This window comes from Papio anubis, chromosome 20 (assembly GCF_008728515.1).
Source record: "Papio anubis isolate 15944 chromosome 20, Panubis1.0, whole genome shotgun sequence".
NCBI classification, from domain to species: domain Eukaryota; kingdom Metazoa; phylum Chordata; class Mammalia; order Primates; family Cercopithecidae; genus Papio; species Papio anubis.
In genome coordinates, this window is record NC_044995.1 from 32,761,904 (window position 1) to 32,782,792 (window position 20,889).

Here is a 20,889-nt window from a genome sequence, read left to right on the forward strand (position 1 = left end):
CTGTTGGAAGGCTCTGGTTTCTTCACTGAGCATAATGTCTTCAAGGTTCATCCACGTTGTAGATTATGTCAGAATTTCATTCCTTCTTTGGCCACTTCTTCCACTGTGTGTACATACCACATTTGGCATATCCACTCATCTGTGAATGAACTCTTAGGTTGTTCACACTGCTTGGCTATTGTGAATAATACTGCTGTGAATCCATTTTCAGTTCTCTTATCGGTATACCTAGGTGTGGAATTGCTGGGCCTATTGCACTTCTGCCTTTTTTTTTTCTTTTTTCTTTTCTTTTTTTTTTTTTTTTAAGATGGAGTCTTGCTCTGTTGCCCAGGCTGGAGTGCAGTGGCACAATCTCGGCTCACTGCAAGCTCCACCTCTGGGGTTCACGCCATTCTCCTGCCTCAGCCTCCCGAGTAGCTGGGACTACAGGTGCCTGCCACCACGCCCACCTAATTTTTGTATTTTTTAGTAGAGACGGGGTTTCACCATGTTAGCCAGGATGGTCTTGATCTCCTGACCTTGTGATCCGCCTGCCTCGGCCTCCCAAAGTGCTGGGATTACAGGTGTGAGCCACTGCTCCCGGCCCACCTTCCGGATTCAAGCGATTCTCCTACTTCAGCCCCCAGAGTAGCTGGGACTACAGGCGCACACCGTTATGCTCAGCTAATTTTTGTATCTTTTCTTTAGTAGAGGCAGGATTTCACCATGTCGACCAGGCTGGTCTTGAACTCCTGACCTGAAGTGAGCCACCAGGCCCGGCTTTGTCAAGTTATTATAGAAACAAGATCTCAGTATGTTACCCAGGCTGGTCTTGAACTCTTGGACTCAAGCCATCTTCCTGCCTCAGCCTCTCAGAGTCCTGAGTTTCCAGGCGTGAGCCACTGCACCCAGCCTCCTTTGCCCATTTTAAAGTTGGGTTGTTTGTGTTGTTGAGTTGTACGAGTTCTTTTATAGATTCTGGATATTAACCCCCTCATTGGCTATGTGATTTACAAATACTTTCTCTCATTTTATGGGTTGTCTTTTCACTTTAGTAATTAGTGTCTTTTGATGCATACAATTTAAAACTTTTCTTTCTTTTTTTTAATGTGGCCAGAAAGATCATTGTTTTTTTTTGTTTGTTTGTTTGTTTTTTGAACTGAAGGCAGACCTTCCGGGGGCAGCAGTGCCAGGGAGGGGGCAAGTGGTTGTGTAGTTTCCCAGTGCCTACTGTAATCCAGCCCTCCCTAGAAATGGAATTTTAATGAAGTCAAATTTATCTATTTTTTCTTATGTAGTTTATGCTTTTGGTATCATTTTTAAGGAACCATTGCCAAATCCGTGCGTGAAAATTTGCCCCTGTGTTTCCTACCGAGAGTTTCGTACCTTTAGCTCTTAAATTTAGGTCTTTAGCCTATTGGGTTTTTTTTTGTTTTTTGTTTTGTTTTGTTTGAGACAGGGTCTCACTCTGTCACCCAGGCTGGAGTTTAATGGCTACTCACTGCAGCCTCGACCTCCCCAAGCTCAAGTGATCTTCCCATCTCAGCCTCCCAAGTAGGTGGGACTATAAATGCATACCAGCACACCTGGCTAATTTTTGTAGTTTTTGTACAGATGGAATTTCACCATGTTGCCCAGGCTGGTCTTGAACTCGTGAGTTCAAGCAGTCCTCCTGCCTTGGCCTCCCAAAGTGTTGGAATTATAGGCATGAGCCACTGCACCCAGGGTCTTTGGTCCATTTTGAGTTAATTTTTCCAATTTTATTCTTTTCTTTTGAGACAGGGTCTCTGTCACACAGGCTGGAGTGCAGTGGCATGATCACAGCTTACTGCAGCCTTGACCTCCTGGGCTCAATTGATTCTCCTGCCACAGTCTCCCAGGTAGCTGGGACTACAGACGTGCTCTTCCATGCCTGGCTAATTTTTGCATTTTTTGTGTCGATACAGGGTTCCACTAAGTTGCCCAGGCTGGTCTCAAACTCCTTGCCTCAAACAATCTTGCCACCTTGGCCTCCCAAAGTGCTGGGATTACAGGCATGAGCTACTGCACGTGGTCTGTTTGGATTCTTTAGGGTTTTCTATATTTAAGTTTGTGTTATCTGCAAACAGAAATAGTCTTACAGGTTCTTTTCCAACTTGGATACTTCTTATTTCTTTTTCTGTCTAATTTCTCTGGCTAGGACTTCTAGTACTGTATTGAATGGAAATGGTCGAAGTGTGCATCCTTGTCTTGTTCCTGATCTTAGGGGGAAAGCTTTCAGCCTTTTACCAGTCTGTGAAATGTATGATGTGTGGGTGTATGATGTTAGCTGTGTGTTTTTTATATATGGACTTTATTGTGTTGAGGAACTTCACTTCTTTTTGGTCTTTTTTTTTTTTTTTTTTTGAAACAGAGTCTTTCTGTGATACCCAGGCTGGAGTGATGTGATCTCAGCTCACTGCAACCTCTGCCTCCTGTGTTCAAGCAATTCTCCTGCCTCAGCCTCCCTAGTACCTGGGACTACAGGCGCCCACCACCACGACTAGCCAATTTTTGTGTTTTTAGTACAGACAGGGTTTCACTATATTGGCCAGGCTGATCTCGAACTCCTGACCTCAGGTGATCTGCCTGCCTTGGCCTCCCAAAGTGCTGGGATTATGGTGTGAGCCACCAGACCTGGCTGGAAGTTCACTTCTGTTCCTAGTTTATTGAGTGTTTTTATCATGAAAATGTTTTAGTTTTTGTCAGATGCTTTTTCTACGTCAATTAAAATAGGCCGGTCACAGTGGCTCACGCCTGTGACCCCAGCACTTTGGGAGACTGAGGTGGGCAGATCACTTGAGACCAGGAGTTCAAGACCAGCCTGGCCAACACGGTGAAACCCCATCTCTCCCAAAAGAAAAAAAAAAAAAATTGGCCGGGTGTGGTGGCACACGCCTGTAATCCCAGTTACTTGGGAGGCTGAGGCAGGAGAATCTCTTGAACCTGGGAGGCAGAGGTTGCAGTGAGCCAAGATTGCGCAACTGCACTCCAGCCTGGGTGACAGAGTGAGACTGAATCTCCAAAAAAAAGTAAATAAATACATAAAATCATCATATGGTTACTTTCCTTCATTCTGTTAATTTGGCGTATTACATGGATTGATTTTCAAATGTTGAGCCATCCTTGCATTATGGGGATAAATCCCACTTGGTCATGGTGTATAATCCTTTCATATGCTGCTGAATTTGGTTTCCTAGTATTTTATTGAGGATTTCTGCATCTATTTTCATGGGAATATTCAATTGTATTTTTTCTTTCTTTTTTGAGATGGAATTTTGCTCTTTGTTGCCCAGGCTGGAGTGCAGTAGCGAGATCTCAGCTCACTGCAGCCTCCACCTCCTGGGTTCAAGCGATTCTCCTGTCTCAGCCTCCTGAGTAGCTGGAATTACAGGCGCCCACCACCACACTCGGCTAATTTTTGTAATTTTTGTAGAGACAGGGTTTCACCATGCTGACCAGGCTGGTCTCAAACTCCACGCTGGCCTCCCAAAGTGCTGGGATTACAGGCGTGAGCCACCACGCCTGGGCTATTTTTCTTTCTTTGTAGTATCTTTGTCTGCCTCGGGTATCAGGCTAATCTAGCCCCATAGAGTAAGTTTGGAAATGTTCTCTCTTTTGTTTTTTTGAAAGAGTTTGAGGAGAATTGGTATTATTTCTTTTTTTTTTTTTTTTTTTTGAAACAGGAGTCTTACTCTGTCACCCTGGCTGGAGTGCAGTGGTGCAATGTCAGCTCCCTGCAGCCTCCATCTCCCAGGTTCAGTCAGTTCTCCTGCCTCAGCCTCCCGAGTAGCTGGGATTACAGGCACCTGCCAATATGCCAGGCTAATTTTTGTATTATTAGTAGAGATGGGGTTTTGCCATGTTGGTCAGGCTGGTCTTGAACGCTTGACCTCAAGTGATCCGCCCACCTCAGCCTCCCAAAGTGCTGGGATTACAGGCATGAACCACTGTACCTGGCTTATTTCTTCTTTTAAATGTTTGCTTTACTAGTGAAGCTATCTGATTCTTGGCCTTTTTTTGTCGGAAGGTTTTTTCAAATCCTGATTTGATCTCCTTACTTGTCTATTCAGATTTTCTATTTCTTCTTGTGTTTGATGGTTTGTGTTTCTAGAAATGTGTTCACTTCATCTAAGTTATCTAATTTGTTGGGGCACAATTTATTGTATTTTCTTATGGTCCTTTTAACTTATGTCTTATTTTTAGTCATTAGTTACAGCCCCTCCTTCATTTCTGGTTTTAGTAATTGAGTCTTCTCTCATTTTTTTCGTAGTTTAACTAAAAGGTTTGTCACTTTTGTTGATCATCTTCTTTTTTTTTTTTTTGAGACGGAGTCCTGCTTTGTCGCCCAGGCTGAAGTGCAGTGGTGGTGCGATCTCGGCTTACTGCAAACTCCGCCTCCCGGGTTCACGCCATTCTCCTGCCTCAGCTTCCTGAGTAGCTGGGACTACAGGCTCCTGCCACTGCACCCGGCTATTTTTTTGTATTTTTAGTAGAGACAGGGTTATCACTGTGTTAGTCAGGATGGTCTCGATCTGACCTCATGATCCGCCAGTCTCAGCCTCCCAAAGTGCTGGGATTACAGGCGTGAGCCACCACGCCCGGCCCTTGTTGATCTTTTCAAAGAACCAACTTTTGGTTTCGTAGATTTTTTTCCATTGTATTTTTAGTCCTCATTTTCTTATCTCCACTCTAAACTTTACTATTTTCTTCTTTCTGTTAGCTTTGGATTTAGTTTGATCTTTTTCTAGCTCACTAAGCTGTACACTTAGGTTATTGGTTTTAGATCTTCTTGGCTCACTGCAACCTCCACTTCATGGGTTCAAGCGATTGTCTTGCCCCAGCCTCCTGAGTAGCTGGGATTACAGGTGGGCGCCCCCACGCCCGGCTAATTTTTGTATTTTTAGTAGAGACAGGGTTTCACCATGTTGGTCAGGGTAGTCTTGAGCTCCTGACCTTGTGATCTGCCCGCCTCAGCCTCCTAAAGTGCTGGGATTACAGGCATGAGCCACTAGGCCCGGCCTTTTTCTTTCTTTAAAAAAAAAATAAATGATTGTGATATATATTAACTGATAGATTAACTTTGTCAGTAACCTATAATAAACTTCTCTTCAAATACTACTTTCATAAATACAGTTTCCTTAAAAATAAAAATAACAAAACTATGTATAGCAAAGAGTTTTTTTGTTTTTTGTTTTTTGCCTTTGAGACAGAGTCTTGCTATTTTGTCCAGGCTGGAGTGCAGTGGCACAATCTGGGCTTACTACAACCTCTGCCTTCAAGCGATTTTCCTGCCTCAGCCTCCAGGTAGCTAGGATTATAGGTGTCCACCACCATGCCCGGCTAATTTTTATATTTTTAGTGGAGATGGGGTTTCGCCATGTTGGCCAGGCTGGTCTTGCACTCCTGACCTCAAATGATCCTCTTGCTTCTGCCTCCCAAAGTGCTGGGATTACAGGTATGAGCCACCATGCTCAACTTAGCAAGAATGTACATTGATTATCTAAACATTAAAAATAATAACGCAAGCACATCCAGTTCTCCTTGTATAGATTTATGTACCATAACCAGTTTCTGCTCCTTCCCTCTCTCCTTGCCCACAAGAACTTTTAGGCCTTCTCCATCACTTAGGAGTCACAGGAAACTGAAGGGTAATTTCCTAGGGGTCTCCAACAAATCTCAGTGCGCTACCATCTCTTCCATTCTTCTCGTGTGATGGCAGGTCACATCTGCCAGTCTACCACCTTCTTAAAATTCTAGAAGAGAAGCAGAGCAGAAGTTCATGCTACTCTTAGATCTCCAGACATAAAGTTCCTATCACCCACACCCACCGAGAGCAGGGGTTGGGGGTCGAGTACATGGCCCTTATATTTTTCCTAACTCCTCTCAGTTCCTTGTATTCTTCTTGACTTGAAGGATTTTTTCATATGAAGAGTTGAATAGGGTGAGGTATGGGGGAAGGGGCGCGGAGCTTCCATGCCCTCCCTGGGCATGCCCGCTCCAGGAACCTCCATGAGTTCCACTGTCTAGAACCTCCTTTTTTTTTTTTTGAGGCAGAGTCTCCCTCTGTTTCCCAGGCTGGAGTACTGTGGCACTATTTCGGCTCATTGCAACCTCCACCTCCCGGGTTCAAGCGATTCTCCTGCCTCAGTCTCCCGAGTAGCTGGGACTACAGGCGCCCACCACCACGCCCAGCTAATTTTTGTAGTTTTAGTGGAAAACGAGGTTTCACCAAGTTGGTCAGGCTGTTCTTGAACTCCTGACCTCAGATGATCCGCCTGCCTCAGCCTCCCAAAGTGCTAGGATTATAGGCATGAGCCACCATGCCCAGCCCACGCCCAGATAATTTTTGTATTTTTAGTGGAGACGGGATTTCACAATGCTAGCTAGGCTGGTCTCAAAGTCCTGACCTCAAGTAATCTTCCTGCCTCGGCCTCCCAAAGTGCTGGGATTACAGGTGTGAGCCACCACACCCGGCCCTGTATGACAACATTTTGGTCAGTGCTGGACTGCGTTTATGACAGTGGTCATTTTAAAAATTGTTATAATCATAAGATTATAGTACAGTATTTTTACTGTACCTTTTTTATATTTAGATACATAAATACTTACTGTGTTACTTTACAGGTTTGTAGCTTGGGAGCAACGGGCTATACAGTTGTCCCTTGAACAACATGGGGGTTGGGACGCCAAGCCCTGTGCGGTTGAAAATCTGAATATAGTCCGGGTACGGTGGCTCATGCCTGTAATCCCAGCACTTTGGGAGGCCGAGGCAGGCAGATCATGAGGTCAGGAGGTGGAGACCATCCTGGCTAACACGGTGAAACAAAGAAAAAAAAAAAACAACCAAAACAAAATAGCCGGGCTTGGTGGCACACGCCTGTAATCCCAGCTACTCAGGAGGCTGAGGCAGGAGAATCACTTGAACCCGGGAGGTGGAGGTTGCAGTGAGCCGAGATCGCGCCTTTGCACTCCAGCCTAGGTAACAGAGCGAGACTCCATCTCAAAAAAAAAAAAAAAGAAAATCTGAATATAAACTTGTTAATTTTGAGGCAGAGTCTCACTCTGTTTCCCAGGCTGGAGTGCAGTGGTATAATCACAGCTCACTGCAGCCTCAACCTCTTGAGCTCAAGCTTATTCTTTCACTTTAGCCTCCCAAGTAGCTGAGACTATAGCCCCGTACCAGCATGCCTGGCTAATTCTTTAATTTTTTATAGAGACAGGGTTTCACCACATTGCCCAGGTTTGTTTCAAAACTCCTGAGCTCAAGTGATCTGCCCACCTCAGCCTCTGCATGTAACTTTTGACTCCTCAAAAACTTAACTACTAATAGCCTACTGTTGACCAGAAGCCTTGTTGGTAACATAAACAGTTGATTAACATGCTTTTTATATGTTATATGTATTATGTACTGTATTCTTATAATAAAGTAAGCTAGAAGAAATAAAATATTACTAAGAAAATCATAGGAAAAATTAGCCAGGCTGGGTCGTGTGCACCTATAGCTCTAGATACTCAGGAGGCTGAGGCAGGAGGAACACTTGAGTCCAGGAATTTAAATCTGCATTGAGTTATGATAGTGCCATTGCACTCCAGCCTGGATGACAGAGGGTCCAAACAGAGCATCCAGACAGACCCTGCCTCTTTATTTATTTGTTTATTTATTTTTGAGACAGAGTTTCACTCTATTGCCCAGGCTGTAGTGCAATGGCATGATCTCGGCTCACTGTAACCTCCGCTTCCCGAGACCCTGACTCTTTTAAAAAAAGAAAAGAAGGAAGGAAGAGAAAATATATTGACTATTTATGAAATGGACATGGATAACCACAAAAGTCATCTTCGTCAACGTCACGTTGAACAGCTAAGCAGGAGGAAGAGTAGGGGTTGGTCTTGCTGCCTCAGAGGTGGAAGAGGTAAAAGGAGAGACAGGCAGTCTGTGTGACTTTATGGGAATATCTCATGATTTCTGCCTGACTTTTTCATTTCCCTAAAAATGTTTATATACAGTATTGTTCCTTCTTCTACCATTTACACTTAGTTTCAGTGCCCATGTCTTGGGTCTGTGTCATCAAAGAAGTCAAAAACAGTCTCGAATAATGAGAATCCTCCTACCAGATTGTCATTCTGGTACTGCTGCTGCTTCTCTGGCTTCTTCCTCATCATCTGGCACTCGTTCAGAAGCACTCCTTTCCATCAGCTGTCTTCTGTTAATTTCTTCAGTGTGGTATATGTTAGCTTTTCTATTTTTAATTAATTAATTATTTTTTGATTTGGAGTCTTGCTCTGTTGCCCAGGCTGAAGTGCAGTGGCGTGATCTCAGCTCACTGCAGCCTCTGCCCCTCTGTTTCAAACGATTCTCATGCCTCAGCCTCCTGAGTAGCTGGGATTACAGGCGTGCACCACCATGCCTGGTTAAGTTGTTGCATTTTGTGTAAAGATGGGGTTTCACCATGTTGCCCAGGCTGATCTCGAACTCCTGACTTCAAGTGATCCACCCACCTCAGCTTCCCAACGTGCTAGGATTACAGGTGTGAGCCACCTCGCCTCGCCTATGTTTTGAGACCGGTATCACTCTGTCACCCTGGCTGGAGTGAAGTGGGACAATCTTGGCTCACTGCAGCCTCTGCGCTCCCATCTCAGTCTCCCAAGCAGCTTGGATTACAAGTGTGTGCCATCATACAGGGTTTCACTGTGTTTCCCAGGCTGGTCTGTTACTCCTGACCTCAAATGATCCACCTGCCTCAGCCTTCCAAAGTGCTGAGATTACAGGTGTGAGCCACTTCGCCCGGCCTATTTTTGTTTTTTTTGTTTTTGGCTTTTTTTTTTTTTTTTTTTTGGAGATGGAGTCTCGCACTGTTGCCCAGGCATGTGCCACCACAGCCAACTAGTTTTGTATTTTTAGTGGACATGCGGTTTCGCCATGTTAGCCAGGCTGCTCTCGAACTCCTGACCTCAGGTGATCCACCTGCCTTGGGCTTCCGAAGTGCTGGGATTATAGGCGTGACCCACCGTGTCCGGCCAGACCTACTTTTTAAAATTTTTATTTTTAATTTTTCATAGAGACAGTCTTGTTGAGCTGCCCAGGGCTTTGGACTCCAAACTCCTGGGTTCAAGTGGATTCCCACCAGCTCCGCCAGGTCTCACAGACATGAGCCAAATCATCCCAGACGGCTCCAAATTCTCTCCAAAGGATTCAGTCTCAAATCCCCACCTCCAGTCACTGTCCCCAAGTCCTAAACACTGGGGAGTTTGCACCATGACCAGCCCAGCTGATTTCAGACCATTCCTGCCACACGGCAGTCCCGCCTCTACTTAAAAAAGCCAAAGCACCAGTTTGCCAGGGAGCGGGAGCGCCTCTGTAGTCCCAGCTACTCGGGAGGCTGAGGCAGGAGAATGGGCGAACTCCGAGGCGGAGCTTGCAGTGAGCTGAGATCCGCCACTGCACTCCAGCCTGTGGCGACAGAGCCAGACTCCGGCCTCAAAAAAGAAACTCCTCTTTCACCCTCTACCCCTTTTTACACTTACAGTCTCTTTCTGGCAGGATTTCCTTCATGGGCTCTATTATAAATCCCATGAAGTCATGCACATCTGAAGACCGTTTTCTCCAGCAGGAATTTATTGTTTCAGGCTTGATGGCCTCTTCAGTGGTGTAACCCTTCCAGACTTTCATAATGTTCGCTCTGCTGAAGTTCTCTTCTGTAGCTTTGATAATCCTTTTCCATAGAGTACGTGTGTAATGAGCCTTGAGGGTTTTTACGACCCCCCAATCTAGAGGCTGAAGCAGAGACCTTGTTTGGAGGCAGTAGACCACTTTGATGCCTTCAGTGTTAAACTCATGAAGTTCTGGGTGGCCAGGGGCATTGTCCAATATCAAAATAACTTTAACAAGCAGTCACTTGTGGCCGGGCGCAGTGGCTCAAGCCTGTAATCCCAGCATTTTGGGAGGCTGAGACCGGCGGATCATGAGGTCAGGAGATCGAGACCATCCTGGCGAACACGATGAAACCCCGTCTCTACTAAAAAATACAAAAAACGAGCCGGGCGAGGTGGCGGGCGCCTGTAGTCCCAGCTACTCGGGAGGCTGAGGCAGGAGAATGGCGTAAACCCGGGAGGCGGAGTTTGCAGTGAGCTGAGATCCAGCCACTGCACTCCAGCCTGGGCGACAGAGCGAGACTCCGTCTCAAAACAAAAACAAAAACAAAAAATACAAAAAAAAAAACAAGCAGTCACTAGCAAGGTACTTCCTGATTTCAGGGGCAAACCAATCTAGAAAAATAATTTTTGTTGTCCAGGCCTTTTTACCTCCTGCCTTGGCCTCTCAAAAGTGTTGGATTATAGGTGTGAGCCACCATGGCTGTCCTGCCCTGGCTTTCTTGTGTAACCAGAAGACTGGCAGCTGGTGTTTATCTTTTCCCTTCAAGGCTCAGGGGTTAGCAGCTTCATAGGTAAGGGCAGCCCTGGTCATAAACCCAACTGCAATTGCACAAAACAGTAGCATTATCCTGCCTTAAGTTCTGGTGCTTGGCCAGGCATGGTGGTTCATGCCTGTAATCCCAGCACTTTGGGAGGCCGAGGCGGGCGGATCGCTTGAGGCCGGAATTGAGATCAGCCTGGGCAACATGAGAAAACCCCATCTCTACAGAAAAACACAAAAATTAGCTAGGTGTGTGGCAGTGTGCACTTGTAGTCACAACTATTTGGAAGGCTGAGGTGAGAGGTTTGCTTGAGCCTGGAAGATTGAAGCTACAGTGAGCCATGTTCACGCCATTGCACTCCAACCTGGACAACAAATTCCGATGTTTGCTCCTCTTCCTTACTAATAAATGTCTTTTTTGGCTCCCCCACTCCCCCACCCCAAATAGGGCACTTATGTCTGCATTAAAGAACGTGTTTGAGGCTGGGCACAGTGGCTCATGCCTGTGATCCTAGCACTTTGGGAGGCCAATGTAGGTAGATAACTTGAGGTCAGGAGTTTGAAACCAGCCTGGCCAACATGGTGAAACTTCATCTCTACTAAAAATACAAAAAATTAGCTGTGCGTAGTGGCAGGCTCCTGTAATCCCAGATACTCGGGAGGCTGAGGCAGGAGAATCGCTTGAACCCAGAAGGCAGAGGTTGCAGTGAGCCAGGATCACTCCACTGCACTCCAGCCTGGGTGAGACTACATCTCAAAGAAAAACCTGTTTGAGCATATACATATCTTTCCTTCTCAATGATTTTCTTAATGGCATCTGGGAACTCATCTGCTACCTCTAGGTGGGCAGAAGCTGTTGCTCATGTTATCTTGACATCTTTTTAAAGCCAAACCTCTTTCTAAACTTATCAAACCATCCTTTGCTGTCATTACATTCTCCAGCTTTCAATCCTTCGCCTTCCTTTTGTTCTGAATTGTCACATAGTGACTTTACTTTTTTCTTAAATCGTATGACACACCCTGTAGGTGTGTCATTCTGTAGGTGTGTCATTCTGATATCAGTCCTATACACATAAAAACTGCATTTTCAAAATGAGATAAAAAGTTACTTCACAGAAAGTACAAAGTTGACATAGCTACAACAACAGCTTCACCAATTTCCTTTTCTGTTTTTTTGTTTTGTTTTGTTTTGTTTTTTACAATGGTCTTTATGCTGGATTCATTTATCTTGAAATGGTGGGCAACTGCAGTTGTAGACCTCAATCTATGGCACGTATCAAATAATTCAACTGTTTCTGGTAATGTTTTGAGTTTTCTCTGCTTCTTGGGAGCACTTCCGCCATCACTAGTGGCACTTTTTTGGAGATGGAGTCTTGCTCTGTCACCCAGGCTGGAGTGCAATGGCATACTCTAGGCTCACTGCAACCTCCTCCCGGGTTCAAGCAATTCTCCCTCAGCCTCCCGAGAAGCTGGGACTACAGGTGCTTGACTAGTGGCACTTTTTATGGGACCCATGATGTTATTCAAGGTTTACTATATTGCACTAAACCCAAAAAATACTTGAGAACCCTGAGAGATGTCTCTACTGCAATATGCAATTTACTAAAAGGACAAACAGCTCACGCAGAGATGATTAGCATCACGTGGTGTTTTAAGCAGATATTCTCAACACTTGAGCTCATTACAATAGCAACAGGAGATTACAAAATGATTACAGTAGTACAGTGTGCACTACAGCTAATGTTACGCAGTTAAGATTTAATCTGCTGGGTGTGGTGGCTCACGCCTGTAATCCCAGCACTTTGGGAGGCCGAGGCGGGCAGATCATAAGGTTGGAGTTCGAGACCAGTCTGGCCAATATGGTGAAACCCCACCTCTACTAAAAATACAAAAGTTGGCTGGGCATGGTGGCTCACGCCTGTAATCCCAGTACTTTGGGAGGCTGAGGCAGGCGGATCACGAGGTCAGGAGTTTGAGACCAGCCTGGCCAGTATCGTGAAAACCTGTCTCTACTAAAAATACAAAAATCAGCTGGGTGTGGTGGCGTGCGCCTGTAGTCCCAGCTACTTGACAGGCTGAGGCAGGAGAATCTCTTGAACCCAGGAGGTGGAGGTTGCAGTGAGCCGAGATCGTACCACTGCACTCCAGCTTGGATGACAGAGTGAGACTCCGTCTCAAAAAAAAAAAAAAAACTAGCTGGGCATGGTGGCAGGCGCCTGTAGTCCCAGCTACTTGGTAGGCTGAGGCAGGAGAATTGCTTGAACCTGGGAGGTGGAGGTTGCAGTGAGCTGAGATTGTGCCACTACACTCCAGCCTGGGCGACAAAGCAAGACTTCGTCTCAGGAAAAAAAAAAAAAAAAAAAGATTTAAACTGCTACTTTACGTTTGTTTACATTTCTCTGGACTGCAAAACACACTACGTACAGTCTGTGTGCATAAGTTTTGATAAAGTTTAACTTTCTGCAATGTGTATATGTTTTATGGTACTAAGTGATAAAACAGACTAGCGTCTACATATATCTTATACATTCATGATACACCTAACTTTTTCTTGATTTTTTTTCAGTATTTCTAGGCTATGTGGTTCATCTGACTTTTTTTGAATTCTTGCAAATCTCCAAAAATTTCTTCAATATATTCATTGAAAAAAATCAGCATATTAAGTGGACCTGTGTAGTTCAAACCCATATAATTCAAGGTCAACTGTAATATCTAGTGTAGGTGTGCAGTAGGCGGTAGCATTTAGGTTTGTGGAGGTACAGTCTATGATGCTCACACATTGGCAACAGCGCCTAATGATGCATTTCCAGAATGGTCCCCTTCATGAAGTGATTCCTGACTGAATTTGTGTTTTTGGGTCTGAAGTGAGCTTTTTTTTTTTTTTTTTTTAATAAATAGAGATGGTCTTGCTATGTTGCCTAGGCTGGTCTCAAACTCCTAGGTTCAAGCCATCCTCCCACCTCAGTCTCCAAAAGTGCTGGGATTACAGGCATGAGTCACCACTCCCAGCTAGTACTTGGATTCTTTCTTGTCATAGAAAGTTCAGGAGGCCAGATATAGTGGCTCACGCCTGTAATCCCAGGACTTTGGGAGGCCGAAGCGGGCGGATCACCTGAGGTCAGGAGTTCGAGACTAGCCTGACTAATATTGTGAAACTCCATCTCTACTAAAAATACAAAAATTAGCCGGGTATGGTGCCACATGCCTGTAGTCCCAGCTACTCGGGAGGCTGAGGCAGGAGAATTGCTTGATCCTGGGAGGCGGAGGTTGCAGTGAACCAAGATCACGCCACTGCACTCTAGCCTGGGCAACAGAGCAAGACTCCATCTGGGGGGGAAAAAGAAAAGTTCAAGAGATGGATAATGGTAAGCACAATAATTTCCACAGTTTTGCACAATCACCTTTTCACCTCTCCCTTCTTAGCAGCAATTTCGTAATTTCAGGGAGGGCCAGCGTATGGTCTGGTCTCTCATTTTCTTACCAAACCTACAAGGATTGGGGGGTGGTCTCTTGTCATTGCATTTTGCAGATGACAGTGACTGACAGCCACTATCTCATGTCGTATGGCGCCCCACTGTGCAGCTGTGCAGCCTGCACTGTGAGCAGAAACACCCCCTCACTCCAGCTTCACCAGCGCTCGACACACAGGTACATGGAGGAGTCTGACGTGCCCTGTTGTGTGGCACCATCACCTGTGTTTGCAAGATGAGGACAGGACCCCAAGAGGGAAGGCAGCCTTCCCAGGTCAGGTGGCCAGCCTCTTGGACCTGCTTGTCCAACTCAGGGATGGTTGCTTGCTCAGTGCCTCCCTGGCCCCAAGGGCCTCAGAGATTCTAGGTCAAGGAGAAAAGCTACTGAATGAAGATTCTTATGCTTACCAGGGCTATAGCCAGCAACTCCAGCCAGGGTGGAGGGTACCTAGGATTGGTTTGTCACTCAAGTGCCAAACCCTAGTGCTTAGATCCAGGTGCTTCAATGCGCACATACCCCAGCTCTGAGACACCCAGCGGGTGAAGAAGCTGCCCTGTGGCCTAGCTAGACAGAACAGGCTCCAAAGTCTGAGGCCCAGGTTCAAGTCCCACTGATCCATGTCCTCAGGGAGTGTGGTAGACCTCACCCACCCACTCGTGGTGGAGTGGACCTGGGGGAAAGGGACTTTGGGCCTGCTCTAAGGCACTCAACCAGATGCTCAGACTTCAGCTCCTGCATTTCCCCCACAGGGCTCCCCCACATCCCTCAGTGCCTCGTAAACCGAGGAAGGACTAAGAGTGCAAATGTGGGCTATTCTTAGTGACAAAGCCCGAGTGTTGATGAGCTGGAAGGACCCAAGTCTTTTCCCTTCCCAGAGGACCTGCTACACCCCTCTGTTCACCTTCTCCCCCCGGAAGCACCGTACCGCCCGAGGGATGGTGGTTTCTGTCGCCCGGATGGGGCCGTTGCAGCATCTTTCTATGTGTCAGTGTTACTGGCGCCTGCCAGGTTCCACAGCTAATGCCAAATTAAATGTCAGCTGCTCTGAGGATGGTTGGCTGCCTCCCCTGAAGGAGCTAAGGGAGTCGCACAGCTGAGTCTTACGCCAGACTCTGAATCTGCGCGCGCTTACACCTGGTGTCTGTTAGCAACGGGGCTGCCTTCTGAGAGCTGGCTTGTGAGTGCGTCCATGCATGCTGCCCACACTCCGTCTCAGCTCTCTTGTCTCCAGCTCTGCAGATTCCTGCCCTGTCACTCATTAGCTGTGTGAGTGCCCGAACCTCTGATTCCTGGTGTCCACATCTGTAATGCGGTGATGCGTAGAGCCTGGCTGGAGAGGTCACAAGGACATAAGATGCGGGGGTGCACATAGCAGCGCACAGCACGGCCCCAAGGCTCTCACGTACCGTGTGGCACTGACAGTCGTGATGTGAGGGCCCTGTGTGCCTGGAGTGTCCTGAAGGCGTGAGACTCACAGCACACTCCAGTGTGAGAGTGAGATCGGGGTACACCTGTCAGACACTGACTGCCCTGTGTCTTTGGTTTCCAGTTCAGGACCTCAAGGGGCTTGGCTATGAGAAGGGGAAGCCTGTGGGTCTAGTGGGTGTCACAGAGCTGTCGGATGCCCAGAAGAAGCAGCTGAAGGAGCAGCAGGAGGTAAGACTGACTGTGGGGACAAGAGGACAGGCATGGTCGGTCCCCAAGAGTGTCATCCTCTACCCTCAGGTGCAGTGGTCACAGGGATTCATGTGCTTGCCAAGCTCCTGCGTTTAGGTGGAACCCATAGCCAGTGGGGAGGCTGCCAGGCAGGCACGTGCCCCTGCCCCAGTAGGTGGCATGCCACCCCCACTGCATTTGAATGGCCTCTCAGGCTGCCTGGGAGACTGTTGACCCTTGGGGCAGCCCCAGTGGTCTGTGATCCCTGGCCTCAGCTTTGTGACTGCTTCTTGCTGCGCTCCAGGGCTGGTCCCTATGGGATAGTCTCCATTGATGTTCTCTGTCCACAGTCCTCTTGTGTCTAGCGCAAGACTGTCCTGGTCAGCACAGGGCACCCTGAGGGACTTGAGGCCGCCCGGTTGGCATTGGGCAGTGTCGATGTTGGCTCTCCTGAGGAGCTGCAGGCACCTGCCTGTCAGTGCCTGGGGTCAGCTCACTCTGACCCCTTCTCCAGGCCCACAGCCCCGTCACATCACCCTTGACTCTTCCAGGGGTCAGGGCCCTGGGTCACCCTCATTCAGTGGCCAAGAGGTCCTCCGTGCTCCACACCAGCATTTAGAGAACCCAGGGCGGTACTCAGTACTTGCCTGAATCCTTGCTCCAGCCCTGCCCAGGGGGTCCAGATGAGCCAGGTTCCAGTGGGGGCACGCCCTGCACTGGAGGTGGGGAGCAGGGGCGGGGCTCCGGCAGGCCACTGCACAGTGCCCTGGCTCACTGGTGAGTGTGCCCTGCAGATGCAGCAGATGTACGACATGATCATGCAGCACAAGCGGGCCATGCAGGACATGCAGCTGCTGTGGGAAAAGGCAGTGCAGCAGCACCAGCATGGCTACGACAGCGATGAGGAGGTGGACAGCGAGCTGGGCACCTGGGAGCACCAACTGCGGCGCATGGAGATGGACAAGACCAGGGGTGCGTGGCGCAGCGGGGCGGGCTGGGCTGGATGTGGCCCCCCTCACCTGCCCTGGAAGGTTACCTGGAGGTGTCCCACGTGGTCTTGAGCTGCCGTCCTGGTTCAGCCCCCAGCCTGCCCCCTGTGGCTGTGAGGCCTGGAGTGAGAGGCTCAGTCTTTCTGGGTCCTAGTTTTCTCCGTGGTGAAAGGAGCGATCCTGTCATTGTTAGGGTGGAGAGCTGCACAGGATTCACTGAATGCTGGGCTGCCTGGCCGAGGCTCGGGCTGGGGTCATGGCCCAGCCGCCTCCTTCCCCGGCTCCCACTGAGTCTCATACCTTTGCCTGGGAGCCACCAGGCCCACTCCCCTCCTTCCTGCTTCTCCTTCTTCTCACCTTTCTGCTTCTCTGAGCAGAATGGGCCGAGCAACTGACAAAGATGGGCCGGGGCAAGCACTTCATCGGAGACTTCCTGCCTCCAGACGAGCTGGAGAAGTTTATGGAGACCTTCAAGGCCCTGAAGGTGAGCCAGGAGGGGCCCCCGGCTCCAGCCTCTGCTACGTGCCAGTCCCTCCTATAGCCGCTTCACCCTGCAGGCGCCCAAAGTAGCCTAGCTACCCTCGATCACAGCAGGAGCCAGGCTCTCTCGCTGCGGGAGGCATCTGTTAATGACAGGCGCCGTCTGTGTAGGGAATTAGCAAACAGCAGCTCAGCTGCCGCCTCAGAAACATTTCCTGGGGCTGCGGGGTAAATTCTGCTTCCAGTGGAGCCAATTAAGTGCAGTTTACAGGCAAAGTGTTTCTCCGGCAAAAGTCCCCACGGACTGGCCTCTTCAGAACCAGAGCTTAACATTCTGCCTCTGCTGCTGTTGGGCTCCTGATGGGAGAGGGCTGACACGGCACATCCCCCATTATCTTTTTGAGGTTTTTTATAAAACTGTTCAGGGCCTGATAGCCTCATCAGCGAGGTGGTAACGTCGCTGTCCATCTTTTATTAGGACCTTGTACAACAAATTGCTCTCAGGACATGAACACAGGGCTTCTCTTTGCCAATGAACCATTGCTTTATCTTAGGTGGATAAGGCCTGTGTAAATCTTTCTCTTGCCCTTTTGACTTGGCCACCAGGGAGCTTGGTGCACAGTGTGGCACTAAGGCCCAGGGGACCCTGAGAAGCAGGAGGAGCTTGGTCTGTTATCAACAAGTCTGATCTGGTGAGAGGGAGGCAGATGGGCCACTGGTCCCAGCACTGATTGAAACCAAAGGCAGAAGGTTGGATTTGGGGGCCACCACAGCCCCAGCCCTGTTAGGTGACAGCTGCCTCTTCACCTTGTAGGAGGGCCGCGAGCCTGACTACTCGGAGTACAAGGAGTTCAAGCTGACTGTGGAGAACATTGGCTACCAGATGCTGATGAAGATGGGCTGGAAAGAGGGCGAGGGGCTGGGTTCGGAAGGCCAGGGCATCAAGAACCCGGTGAACAAGTGAGTGTGGCCCTGTTGGAGGGCGTGGCCATGAACTCAGGGTCTGTGGCTCCCCCACCACCTCCCCATTCCCACCCCTTTATGTCATCACTTTTCCCTTGTGGCAAAATGATCACAGCACCCCACTGCACACCCCTTGTCAGGCACAAACCTGCAGTGCAGTAGGCTGTATGGACCGGGTCCTCCCCAGTCCCAGGGCCTCCTTCTGTCCCCTCTTGAGTATCTCCAGGCCAGGTGGGGTGGGTGTGAGTACAGAGGGGTCAGGCCCTGTCTGCCTTGTGAAGGGCCTCGTTTGAATTCCCCATGAGTGCGAAACCAGTCCCAGAGATGGGCAGGAGCTCTCCCAGGTGTGACCCTGGCCCCGAGTGCCCCCTTCGAGGCTGTTCTTGAGTAACCATCCTAATATCCCAAGAGCTACGACAGCCTCCACTGTGGGCTCCTCCTTCCTGTGTTGGACCCTGGGGCCTGGGCCCCCCGCCGGGTCTCCCCCTCCTTCACCATTCAGGTTCAGGCTTCTCTCTGTGCAGATACGTCCCAGCCCAGCCCTGTGCCCCAGGAGGCTGCCGAGAGCCCAGCTGTGCTCTGCCCCCCTGCCCAGAGTTCCGGCCCCAGGCCCCTTCTAACTGACACTGGCCCAGCCCCCTGCTCACATCATCTCCTCCCTGTAGGGGCACCACCACAGTGGACGGTGCCGGCTTTGGCATTGACCGCCCGGCCGAGCTCTCCAAGGAGGACGATGAGTACGAGGCCTTCCGCAAGAGGATGATGCTGGCCTACCGCTTCCGGCCCAACCCACTGGTGCGCATGCCTGGCTGGGCTGCCTTTGCTCAGTTGACAGGAGAGGGTGGTGGTAGGAACAGAAGGTTCCCTTCCCTCCCCAGTCCAGCCAGGCCGGGTCTCACCAGCAAGCCCCCTACCAACCCCTGCATTCAAGCCCCCACCTATCCCCCAAGCCTGCCCTGCCACCTCAAGGGTGCGAGCTCAGCTGCCCCCGGAAGGTTCCAGACAGGAGGAACCGCTGTCTTTAGCGCTAATCCCCTCCTCCTGTTTTGCCTTCTGCAGAACAACCCTAGACGGCCTTACTACTGAGTGTTCTGGAAATACATACTTTCTGAATGACCAACCGTCCCTGGACTGTGGAATGTTCCGGCCTGCATTTCTGCCCACCCCTCCCGTTGTCACGAGTGCCGTGCCGTGTAATAAAGTCCCAGTGCTCATCCACTGCAGATGCCTGGTCCTGTTGCAGGAAGCACCTCCTGTTAGCAGCGGGACAAGGCTGGGCACAGAGTACAAGATGCTGTCTCGGGGCTTTCCTTCTTGGCCTGTGGAGTCTCCATCCCTGCTCAGCTTGGGTTGCACTGGAGGGGAGGAAGGAAGAAAGCTGTTCTCAGCATAATAAAGTTGGAAGGCCAGGTACGATGTCACACGCCTGTAATCCCAGCACTTTGGGAGGCCAAGGCGGGCGGATCACCGGAGGTCAGGAGTTCGAGACCCGCCTGGTCAACATGGTGAAACCCCGTCTCTACTAAAAATACAAAATTAGCTGGGCATGGTGGTGCACACCTGTAGTCTCAGCTACTCGGGAAGCTGAGGCAGGAGAATTACTTGAACCTGGGAGGCAGTTGCAGTGAGCCGAGATTGCACCACTGCACTCCAGCCTGGGCGAGAGAGCAAGACTGTCTCTAATAATAATAATAATAATAATAATAATAATAAAGCTGGAGACCTGGCCACTCCTGGGCTAAAGGAATGTCAGGAACTTCCCAGCCTAGCACTGTGCTGCAAGGGGAGGTTGGGGAGGGGTCTCCAGGCAGGGCCCCCCCTTCCCTCAGACCTGCAGGGGCAGGTGGCTTCTGGGCACATCTGTGTGCTCTCCTGGCAGATGGTGCTGGCAGGGCCCAGCACACAGGTGATGGCTGTGGCCCTTCAGGTCCCACCAGTGTTGTAGGCACACGAGTCCCTGGGGCTTGTGTCATTAGAGGACAGCCGTGTGGATGGATGTGCCATGCCAACATGTCGGACAGCTCCTGAAAGGAAGGGCCTCAGAGCCAGAGTTTTGGAGGCAGGAGGGTAGCCCCCTGGGCCACAGTGTGTGCCAAGACCCCCACATCTGACCCAGGGCCAGAGCCCCACATTTGTGCCTGAGTCACCCTGGGATCTTGTTAAGCTGCAGCTGCTGAGTCAGCTGGTTGGGCAGGGCCCTGAGAATCTGCATTTCCATCTGCCTCCCTCCCATCCCCCCACACACACCCAGTGGGTGCTGCCCAGCCCCTGCAGGCACCAGGGGCTCCCTGTTCACATGCTTGGTGTGGAGTCGGGCTCCTGGGCCAGCCTGTGTTCACACAGCCATTCAGCAAACACTGGGTTTTTGCTGTGTTTGTGTGGGGACCAGGTGGACAAGATCTGCCCCAGTCAGCCAGGCTGCTGGGGACGAGGTCTGAGGCTGCTACTGAGAGGAACCAGGGAGCTGTGGTGGGGCGGCCTGCAGAGTGTGTCAGTGGGGTCTGAGACCAGGGAGGTGCCAGAGGCAGTGGCAGAACCAAGGCTGGGGTGACATGCCACCCTTTGTCCCCTCCTGATGCTGTGGCTGAGGCAGAGCAAGGAGTAACATTGGTGGGCTTGGCCTGGGTGCCCATACATGGGGGCTGCCCAGAAGGCAGTGGGCCAGGACCCTGAGCACAGCAGGGTAGCTCTCTGCAGCCAGTGGTTCAGGAGACGGGGAATCCTGGGGCTTGGTCCCAGGCATTCAGCTGTCCAAGTCACTTCTCAGTTCTCAGCGACATGGAGGCTCACCAGGCTCAGGACATGGACTTTACCCCCTGGCAGGGGATGAGGCCTCCAAATGCTATGTGCGTGTGCAGGTGCATCCTGTACATGGGACAAGGCCAGGCCCCTAGGCTGAGCCAGGCACAGACACCCTGG

At 49.7% G+C, this 20,889-nt stretch overlaps 1 protein-coding gene across 1 annotated transcript in view; it reads left to right on the top strand.

Moving 5' to 3' along the window:
• Positions 1-19,383, top strand: part of SUGP1 (SURP and G-patch domain containing 1) — a 44,837-nt gene extending 25,454 nt beyond the window's left edge. Inside the window, exons 9-14 of the mRNA XM_003915223.5 lie at positions 15,432-15,538; positions 16,333-16,510; positions 16,905-17,011; positions 17,822-17,967; positions 18,636-18,765; positions 19,030-19,383. Coding sequence (XP_003915272.2) covers positions 15,432-15,538; positions 16,333-16,510; positions 16,905-17,011; positions 17,822-17,967; positions 18,636-18,765; positions 19,030-19,056 — 695 coding nt within the window. The 3' untranslated portion in view covers positions 19,057-19,383. The remainder of the gene's footprint in view (positions 1-15,431; positions 15,539-16,332; positions 16,511-16,904; positions 17,012-17,821; positions 17,968-18,635; positions 18,766-19,029) is intronic.
• The last annotated feature ends 1,506 nt before the right edge of the window (positions 19,384-20,889 follow it).